The sequence below is a fragment of the Littorina saxatilis genome, linkage group LG9 (assembly GCF_037325665.1).
Source record: "Littorina saxatilis isolate snail1 linkage group LG9, US_GU_Lsax_2.0, whole genome shotgun sequence".
Taxonomy (NCBI): Eukaryota; Metazoa; Mollusca; class Gastropoda; order Littorinimorpha; family Littorinidae; genus Littorina; species Littorina saxatilis.
The window spans coordinates 66,686,287-66,696,466 of record NC_090253.1 but is presented as its reverse complement, the minus strand read 5'-3'; the positions used below and the strand labels follow the sequence as shown (position 1 = coordinate 66,696,466).

The following is a 10,180-nucleotide window of genomic DNA, read 5'->3' as shown; positions in this document are numbered from 1 at the left end:
GCACCATCCCAGGCCTTGTAGTGTAGCATTGTATGGCACCATCCCAGGCCTTGTAGTGTAGCATTGTATGGCACCATCCCAGGCCTTGCAGTGTAGCACTGTATGGCACCATCCCGGGCCTTGTAGTGTAGCATTGTATGGCACCATCCCAGGCCTTGCAGTGTAGCATTGTATGGCACCATCCCAGGCCTTGTAGTGTAGCATTGTATGGCACCATCCCAGGCCTTGCAGTGTAGCATTGTAAGGCACCATCCCAGGCCTTGTAGTGTAGCATTGTATGGCACCATCCCAGGCCTTGTAGTGTAGCATTGTATGGCACCATCCCAGGCCCTGCAGTGTAGCATTGTAAGGCACCATCCCAGGCCTTGTAGTGTAGCATTGTATGGCACCATCCCAGGCCTTGTAGTGTAGCATTGTATGGCACCATCCCAGGCCTTGCAGTGTAGCATTGTAAGGCACCATCCCAGGCCTTGTAGTGTAGCATTGTATGGCACCATCCCAGGCCTTGTAGTGTAGCATTGTATGGCACCATCCCAGGCCTTGTAGTGTAGCATTGTATGGCACCATCCCAGGCCTTGTAGTGTAGCATTGTATGGCACCATCCCAGGCCTTGTAGTGTAGCATTGTATGGCACCATCCCAGGCCTTGTAGTGTAGCATTGTATGGCACCATCCCAGGCCTTGTAGTGTAGCATTGTATGGCACCATCCCAGGCCTTGTAGTGTAGCATTGTATGGCATCATCCCAGGCCTTGCAGTGTAGCATTGTATGGCACCATCCCAGGCCTTGTAGTGTAGCATTGTAAGGCACCATCCCAGGCCTTGTAGTGTAGCATTGTATGGCACCATCCCAGGCCTTGTAGTGTAGCATTGTATGGCACCATCCCAGGCCTTGTAGTGTAGCATTGTATGGCACCATCCCAGGCCTTGTAGTGTAGCATTGTATGGCACCATCCCAGGCCTTGTAGTGTAGCATTGTATGGCACCATCCCTCCACTTGGACACAACATTCTCACTGCTCTCTGTGCAGAGTAATGTTTATACAGATTGACACCAGTGGCTTTTATGAACATAATTCTTTGATATAATTCCATCTCTGTACAGAAAACAAGGCTGTTGGTTTTTGGTTTGTGTCTAACTTGAGAAATGGTTTTATTCTATGTAAAATCCAGGCCTGAGATGGTGAGCAGAATGATTCAGGCCAGAAGGACTGCGCCTCTACATGTCCCAGGAGAAGAAATTGCATTCACAGAACTCTACAATTCTTTGTCAGAGCACCGATTTTGGGCAGAAAGCACACGCGACTTCTTCATCCTCCATTCGCAGACTGGGCTGAACTCACACCCCCCACACTTCCACGCTTCCTCGATCGCCACCCCCTCCACCCCCCTCCTCCCGTGCCAGAAATCCATGCAGTGGCCAAACATCCTCCACAACCAATCAAAATCCTCCCTGACGCTTGTCCGACCAATCACAGAACCTGTCTCTTGAAGGACGTACTCGATCTCAACTGAGCTGATGCAGACTAAAGCTTGCACAGAGGTCGTCAGTTGTGTTAAAAGCTGTCTGAGAGAAGACGCTGGAACGCCTGAAGAGTCTATGTGTTGAAGAACCCCTTCACTCAAGGGCTGATCGGCTGAAGCAGTGAGGTTAAGTTTCTTCAGGAAGAAGTCTGTAGAGAAGTTTCCCCTCACAAGGTTGTCCCATAGCTGTTTGTAAATGAGTACCTGTTGAAAAGCAGAGCAAGACTGCAATCTGTACAAGAAAGTTGATGAAATGAGACATGTTATCAGATGATTATACCGAGTGCAATGAAAGCCAGTGACAAAATTCACTCAATTTCTATTGACAATTCAGCTGAGACAAAATGTTCCACCTATAATCTATAACAAATGGTGTCAAGGCTGGCCACAGACAAAAACATCTAAACCTGCACTCAATGACTGAAAAAAACAGTGCAAGTCATAAATAACAGCAAGAATATAAATATAAATGATTAAAAACACACAATGACACATACAAACACAAAAACTAACAGCAGATAGCATATACTGTATATAGGGAAATCCTTTCAAATGGTTTTGAAACTTGAATGATTATTTCTAGGTTTCTAGAAAAGTGATAGTCTACAGGTTAGAAAGGAAGATGAACAACAGCAGACACCTGCAAAGAGTGTTGCTTTTTCTGGGCTTTGCCGGGCATCCTCTGTGTCTTTCTTGTCTTGAGCTCCACCAGACCCAAGCTGTAGCTGTCGGCATCAAACCGCAGTTCATCCACGATGCCAAAGAACAGGTCACCAGTGCCAAAGGGATCACCAAAGATGGGTACTTCCCGAGCCACGCGAATTCCAGACAAAAATCCACGGATTGTAGACAGAAGGTTGAGAGTGTGCAGTCCCCATTTGTCTGCCCGTGAAGAAATCTTGACGCTGACTACATTGTGGACCTCCAGCTCTGAAATAAACGAGGAGATTTACAGGAGGAAGTGATCAAATCACAAAGTATCTATGGCAGAAAGAGTCTCAGTGCTATGTGGAACAAATGCATGGGGTAAACTGTACTGGCATACAATTATTCAATTCCACACGTACACAAACCCTTGTTACCCAGGAACCAAAAGAAAAGGACAAAACAATTCCTGAAAAATCATTTGATATCCTTCTCTCTGCTTGCAACAGCATAAGAGTTTGCACTTTAATTTAAACACACGCACACAGAGTGACACATACACCCACACACACACAGAGGCTAATTTTCTTTCATATTTTGGAAAGTTCTGGGCAATGTTTACTAATTCAGGTAAATTACTATGTCCTGTCAGTTCCAAAGAATGCACTAATTAGAAGAAATTAAATGCACACAAAATTGTTGAGGAGTCGAATGCTGATTTAATCCACACATCAAAAAAAGAAACACGTAATTGATCACAATTAATACAAACCTCGAGCAAGATGAACAGACTTTCCTGCTTTAACTTCCGGTCTGTCAGCAGTGGGAAGGGGTGGAGGAACTTGGTCCAGCGGTGAAGGTAGTGGAGGTTCCATTCCCATCATGGTGTAGCACAGGTGTTGTTCGCACCACACCTGTTGAGTCAGGTCTGTCACACACAGGTAACCATGCTTGCAGAACTGCTCCAGGGGTGTCTCTTCCTCTTCCACCTGTCAAAACAGTTTCAGAGATAAGACAGAGGAATCCCCCATTTACAACCCCCCAATTTAAGACTTCATCCCTTTTAAGACCTTGTCTTTTCACACTTTTTGTTGACAGGTAAAGTTACTCCCTTTTAAGGCCTTGTCTTTTCACACTTTTTGTTGACAGGTAAAGTCACCCCCTTTTAAGGCCTTGTCTTTTCACACTTTTTGTTGACAGGTAAAGTCACCCCCTTTTAAGGCCTTGTCTTTTCACACTTTTTGTTGACAGGTAAAGTCACCCCCTTTTAAGGCCTTGTCTTTTCACACTTTTTGTTGACAGGTAAAGTCACCCCCTTTTAAGGCCTTGTCTTTTCACACTTTTTGTTGACAGGTAAAGTTACCCCCTTTTAAGACCTTGTCTTTTCACACTTTTTGTTGACAGGTAAAGTTACTCCCTTTTAAGGGGCTAAGCACAACCGAATGAAGGCAATTTGCTTATTTAATTTGTTTAACCCTTTACCACCTGAATCGCCCGATTCCGCCCGGAGGAAGTGCCTTATGCGTTCCCTGAATCGCCCTATTCCGCCCGATACACACCTTGTCACGCACTTTCACTTTCGCGATCAAACGGATGTAGTACTTCGAAGTGGAGGCGCGGTGACGTACTTCCGGTTTGCTTTGGTCGTTAGATCATGGACCTGTGCTTATAGCTCTATGGTTAGATCAACAACATGCGATCAACCGATCTTGAACTGTGATTTTTCCAAATCGTCCAGGAATCAGATAAGGATAGCTTGACTTTGGGTCAGGTGGTAAAGGGTTAAGCATATGTACGTGTTGCCTGATTTTTCTCCCCTTCAAGTTCTATCCTGTATTTATCTTATGAAGGCAAGTCTTACACATTACAAGAGAATTTGTATTACTTATCAGGCACGACATAAATGTAGTAACCAAAATACTGATGTGTCAAATGCTGCTATAGTTTCTATAATTAACTTATAATATAGTTACCTTCAGTGGGTCCTTCAGATGTGATGTCTCTTTATTTATGACACTTGGATCACTGTTCTCTGAAAACAAGAATGTGAAAGATTTCATCTGAACATTACGAAAAGAATATTCCTCCTTCCTGCAAATGTCTTACACGGAATAGCAACATAAAAACATAATGACAATCTCACTCCCTCTCTATCTCTCTTCTTTGGTGATACTGAAGGACATAAAAGAGGTGACACATAAATATATGACACGATAGATAAGTCCAATTCCCCTCCACTGCTCCCAACACACAGATAAGTGCCCAGTGAAACAGACACGCCCACACATTGTGAACACCTACAGACATGGGCATGTACACACACACACACACACACACACACACACACACACACACACACACACACACACACACACACACACACACACACACACAATTCATGTATCATGTATCACTATAGTTGAAATCGATCGAAAGATCAGTAACATGGCGTAGCCGACACAAATTTGTACAGCTGAGCGTCAACTTTCGTTTTCAAACCCAACCATCACTGATAGAAATACAGGCGTTGTCATCCTTTTTCCAGGCACGCATAGTCAAATAAATCCAAAACATTATGCCTAAGCCACATACCATTATCGTCGCACTGAACCAATAATGATTCGTCAATATCACTCCAACTGTCTTCATTTTGGTTATCGATCACTGCGGTGTTCTCGTTGTTCGCCATTTTGAGTTACCCGCCTAAGCGGAAGTCGAAATAAACAAAGTCCGTGTCGTCACTTAGTAACAAATGCATGCGCGGAAAACATAACATGTTCACAATTTAAAAAAGTATTTTGCAAATCAACAAGCCATGCATAAGAAACTAATTGCAATGTAAATATTCACGGCCGGTTTAATTTCATTACTGTTGATTAGAAGTGAAAACACCGGGTTCCATTTGCACTACATTCGCGGAAGAAAGCGTCATCGTAGTTGTGAGAAGGCTAAGCTCGAGGGCGAAGTTTGGCAGGAAGCAGACGGCATTTTCGACATGTGAAGACCAGCAGCTTGATTTCTTTTCGCGTTCTTTCTGTACAGAAAGAGTTGCTGGTGAGATGGGACTTGGCTTTGAGACTTGTTCGTAGACAATCTGTGAAATGGAAGCGAAATCGGGTTCGCGATTGCTGAAAAAGAGTGCTAATGCTGGCCCTGGCACAACAGGTGACAAAAGAAAAGCCAAGCAAAAGAAGAAGAAAGAGAAACGGAAAGCATCACTGAAAGGAACAGAGTCTACCGATATACCCAGTCCCGAACTCGACAGTGAAGTGCCGTTTGATGGAGATGTTACTCTCACTGATCAAGGAGGTAAGTTTTATTGTTTTGTTTATTATTTAAGTTATTGAGACATCCCAGTGCACTAATTTATAGAGCAAATCGAGAAAATTCATTATTGAACGAAGCGCATAGCGCTGAGTTCAATCATTATTTTCGAGATTTGCTGTATAAATCCCTTAGTGCACTGGGATTGTTTCTGTCAGTACCGCCAGAGAAAAAAGAAGATTCAAAAGGCACATTTTGCAACGCACATTTGGATAGGCGTAACTGTGTGGTCAGGTTTGTGTCAGATCTACTTTTGTGTGGGCTGTCTCAAGTGTGTCGTGCTTTCGTCACACGCAAACTCTTGTTTTAATTTCTGTTGGTAAATTCCAGTGTAGCGTTAAGCTAAAAAGTGATGATCTTTCATAGAGATCTCATTTAAACATCCAAGAAATTGGATCCGGTCCCCCACGGGAAGAAGAAGAAGAAGAAACTCGGAGAAAGGACTGTGCTCTTAGTTATTTGCGATTCGAAACCTTCATCGAGCTTCGACAGATTGACTGTGCAGAGTGTTGCCCCTTGCCAAGGTCGACGGTAAGCACATTTTTAAAATAAATGTGGCATGTTTCTCGTGTGGTATCTTCACTCATCGGGGAGTCTGGTACTAAATATGAACGGTAAGAATGCTCTGAACCCTACACGTATTATATCCCCATCATTTTATCGTTCACATTAATTTTGCCCAACATGTTAATTTGCTGAGCGGGATTTATGTCGTCTGCTAGGCTATGGCAATCGAACCACTGCACTGAGTTTCATTTCAAAAACAAAAATTGCTCGTCACGTTGCACTGAGTCTGCAGGCATGAGGCAGGCTGGTAATAAGTCTTATATATATATGGTAAGAACGCTCTAAACCCTACACGTTTTCGATTCCGATTGTTCTTGCCTTGAAATAATAATTCGGAAAACATTCATTTACTGAACAGATCTGCAGTCGTATTTCAGTGTTGTCTGCTACGTGCTGATCTAGCTGCTACGTTATCGGAATAACACTTGTGTTTTCTGTTAGCTGCTGGGAATTGTATACTAACTCATCATTTGGTAATGTGGATAATAAGCTACATGCCACTAACATGGCATAATAATGAGAGGAATCTTCGCAAGTCGAAACTGAAAAATTAGACACAGTGAGTTCTATTTTTAGATCAGTGGCACAGGCACATCAGAAAAAAAACCACTTCTGCTTTAATTGAGAAGCAGGAAATTTATGGTCATAATCATTGGTATTGTGGAGAATATAAGCTACATGTCATCAATTAATTCTGAGGATGAGAGTACACTCTCGCTTAGGCAAAGGGCGGAAGAATACGCTCTGTGGAAAAGAATACGCTCAGTTTTAGCGCATCGCCATTAGCCAATCAACTGGTTCACATCAGCCATGTGACACCAGTACTTACTGACAATTATTATTATTATTATTATTATTATATCTCTGTATCTTTCTTCCAACTGAATCTCACTTTCGCTGTCAGCGACACACAAATATGCCTCAGTAAACTTTGGTGAGTTGAGTGAGTGTTTGAACGAGAAACGTAGTACAGATGACGGTAACCCAGTTTCACATCAACAATTAAATACTGAAATAGACAATCCTGTTTTATCACTTTGTTGAGAATTGTAATCAAAACTATCCTTTTCATTTGATGGACTTGTCTGCCATTCATGATGATGATTCAATTTGAGATAACATAGTCTGTGATTTTAAGCCTTAGCTTTTTACATGTTTTATTTACTTGGACCTTAATCTATAATTAATGTTTGTTCACAACAAGACACCAACATTATAATGGCAAGAATAGACGTGTTGGGGTAGTCCACTAAGTTCAGCTGGTCCAGTGATGTAGTCCACTAAGTTCAGCTGGTCCAGTGATGTAGTCCACTAAGTTCAGCTGGTCCAGTGATGTAGTCCACTAAGTTCAGCTGGTCCAGTGATGTAGTCCACTAAGTTCAGCTGGTCCAGTGATGTAGTCCACTAAGTTCAGCTGGTCCAGTGATGTAGTCCACTAAGTTCAGCTGGTCCAGTGATGTAGTCCACTAAGTTCAGCTGGTCCAAGTGATGTAGTCCACTAAGTTCAGCTGGTCCAGTGATGTAGTCCACTAAGTTCAGCTGGTTCAGTGATGTAGTCCACTAAGTTCAGCTGGTTCAGTGATGTAGTCTACTAAGTTCAGCAGGTCCAGTGATGTAGTCCACTAAGTTCAGCTGGTCCAGTGATGTAGTCCACTAAGTTCAGCAGGTCCAGTGATGTGGTCTACTAAGTTCAGCTGGTCTAGTGATGTGGTCTACTAAGTTCAGCTGGTCCAGTGATGTAGTCCACTAAGTTCAGCTGGTCCAGTGATGTAGTCCACTAAGTTCAGTTGGTCCAGTGATGCAAACAGATGAGACTCCCCTTGCAAACACCTCTACCCCTCGCCTGACGCTCTCCTGACGCTCTCTGATGACTTCAGCCTCTCGCTCATATATAACATCTGGCTATCTAACCAGTGATGACACTAGGTGTTTTTGAGACCAGTATTAAGTAGTAAACTGAAAGAAGAGCTCCCCGAAAAATAGGCCACTTACTTACTTACTGTGTATGGCTGTAAGTAAAATAGGCCACTTACTTACTTACTGTGTATGGCTGTAAGTAAAATAGGCCACTTACTTACTGTGTATGGCTGTAAGTAAAATAGGCCACTTACTGTGTATGGCTGTAAGTAAAATAGGCCACTTACTTACTGTGTATGGCTGTAAGTAAAATAGGCCACTTACTTACTGTGTATGGCTGTAAGTAAAATAGGCCACTTACTTACTTACTGTGTATGGCTGTAAGTAAAATAGGCCACTTACTTACTTACTGTGTATGGCTGTAAGTAAAATAGGCCACTTACTTACTTACTGTGTATGGCTGTAAGTAAAATAGGCCACTTACTTACTTACTGTGTATGGCTGTAAGTAAAATAGGCCACTTACTTACTTACTGTGTATGGCTGTAAGTAAAATAAGGGCATGTTTATACAGTGAACAGAAATCTGGCAGCCTGACATTCTGGATAAAAATGGACACATGTTTGGCTCATTCTAAGATATATATATAGAAAAAAAATTGCAGACGCATTAAAGTAGATTAAACAGAATTTTTTTTTAAATGTTAAGGTGTATTTGAAAATTGAATTTGTCCCATTGATTTTGAAAATGCCCCAATAATTCCATGGTCAGTTCTTAAGCATTTATTTTTTACAGTGTTCACTTAAGAAACGTTGCTATGCATGAATCTTTGCTGGTTATATTAACATCTCTGTTTCTTTCATGCTTGCTCAAGTGGGATGTAAGTCATTTTATATTTATTAATGTGTCACAATCACATGTCACAACTGGTTACTAGATAATAGGATACCACACTCTTTGCACAAAACACACACAAAAGAAACCATATGTATTCATTCAGAGCATGTATTTGTCACTCACTACCTGGTTTGAAATGTACACCGTTTTGTGGACTTTGTTTGGCTCTTTCAGTTTCACTTTGGTAGTCACAGACCTAACATGTAGGCATCACCGGGTGATTGTGTTGGTTCGAATGTATAGTCACAAAGCTTGCCATCTGCTGTTCACATTGGCTTTTCTCCCTCACATCAGTGTTGGTTAGAAGCCAGTGACCCTGTGATGAACTGTGCATTGGATTGAACTTGAAGAATGATTATGTGTGTGTTATAGCTGTCACATGATATATCGTTATGCTGCCATTTATTGGTTAAAGCATCCTTGAAGGTAGAAGAAAAGAAGGTCTTGATCATGGAAAGTGTCCCTTTGTGCGCATTCTCTTAAAACTGCCCTCATGCCATTTCCCACTTTGAGCATACTGACTGTTAACTGACTGTTAACTGACTGTTAACTTACTCTTTTTTTGCCACATCACTGTGCAAGCTTGCCACATACATCTAATGATAATTTATGGATAAATCATAAAATATGACAGTGTGTTTTCCGTTTTGTAACAAAAACCATGTTATTGCATTTAGTTCCATTGTACCGGAGCATATAAAGATCAAATACTAAAGGAAAAAAGTTTCTTGCAATTGAGTCAATAAACACACCATATTCTGCTTTTCCCATAAACATCTACTTTCCTTCTTGTGACCGCTGCACAACATACATCCTTTGTCAATGTTTGTTTATCACTGTTCAATGTCGACGAGACAGATATTTATGTTTTTACCTGTCATTTCTTTGCTCACACAAACACATTTTTATGAATATGCACCAAAGAACCTTCAAGGCATGTCATATCTGTTGTATACTTGGCCATCGATAGGTTGAGTAAACTTGCCAAGTAGCACCGAGTAACGCTAAATGGTATCAGCCGGCTCTTTGCCGTCTGCTGTGATATATAGCAGTGGGGAGACCGGGGGAGTTAGTGAGCAGGTGACTCAAGGGAAATGGAACAAACAGATCAGCTGCTGTTAGCCTGATAAGACACATTCTCTTTGGAGTTGGAATCTTATACGAAGCCAACCGCCCCCCACCCCACTTTCAATTGCGTTCTCTCCCCCCCCCCCCCCCCCCCCTTCGCGTTATGTTCATTTTCCTTCTGCAACCGCCCCCTCTCCACCCCTCCTTCCATCTCTTTCTCTCTCTCTGGCCGCTCATGTTCGTGATCCACAGAATAGTGACGATATATATGGAGAGAGAGAGAGAGAGAGAGAGAGAGAGAG

The 10,180-nt window shown here is 42.3% G+C and overlaps 2 protein-coding genes across 2 annotated transcripts in view; one reads left to right on the top strand and one right to left on the bottom strand.

The window, feature by feature from the left end:
- Positions 1–984: 984 nt before the first annotated feature.
- On the bottom strand, positions 985–4,868 carry LOC138977514 (exonuclease V-like). Its single transcript, XM_070350362.1, has 5 exons — positions 4,759–4,868; positions 4,140–4,198; positions 2,939–3,155; positions 2,162–2,451; positions 985–1,725 (listed from the first exon to the last, which is right to left on the bottom strand). Exons 1-5 carry the CDS (start codon positions 4,853–4,855, stop codon positions 1,255–1,257), a joined length of 1,134 nt encoding a protein of 377 aa, XP_070206463.1. The 5' UTR covers positions 4,856–4,868; the 3' UTR covers positions 985–1,254.
- A 252-nt stretch (positions 4,869–5,120) lies between these two features.
- LOC138976881 (uncharacterized) overlaps positions 5,121–10,180 on the top strand; it is a 36,672-nt gene continuing 31,612 nt past the window's right edge. The window contains exon 1 of the mRNA XM_070349768.1: positions 5,121–5,475. Within this exon, the coding sequence (XP_070205869.1) occupies positions 5,268–5,475 (208 nt within the window). The 5' untranslated portion in view covers positions 5,121–5,267. The remainder of the gene's footprint in view (positions 5,476–10,180) is intronic.

Bases quoted from the DNA above. Each gene is read 5' to 3' on its own strand.
- LOC138977514 (XM_070350362.1), bottom strand. From the start codon at position 4,855: ATGGCGAACAACGAGAACACCGCAGTGATCGATAACCAAAATGAAGAC. The intron at 4,199-4,758 runs GTATGTGGCTTA...TCTTGTTTTCAG, and splicing joins GGTTCAGTGCGACGATAATG to AGAACAGTGATCCAAGTGTC. The intron at 3,156-4,139 runs GTAACTATATTA...CTGTTTTGACAG, and splicing joins ATCTGAAGGACCCACTGAAG to GTGGAAGAGGAAGAGACACC.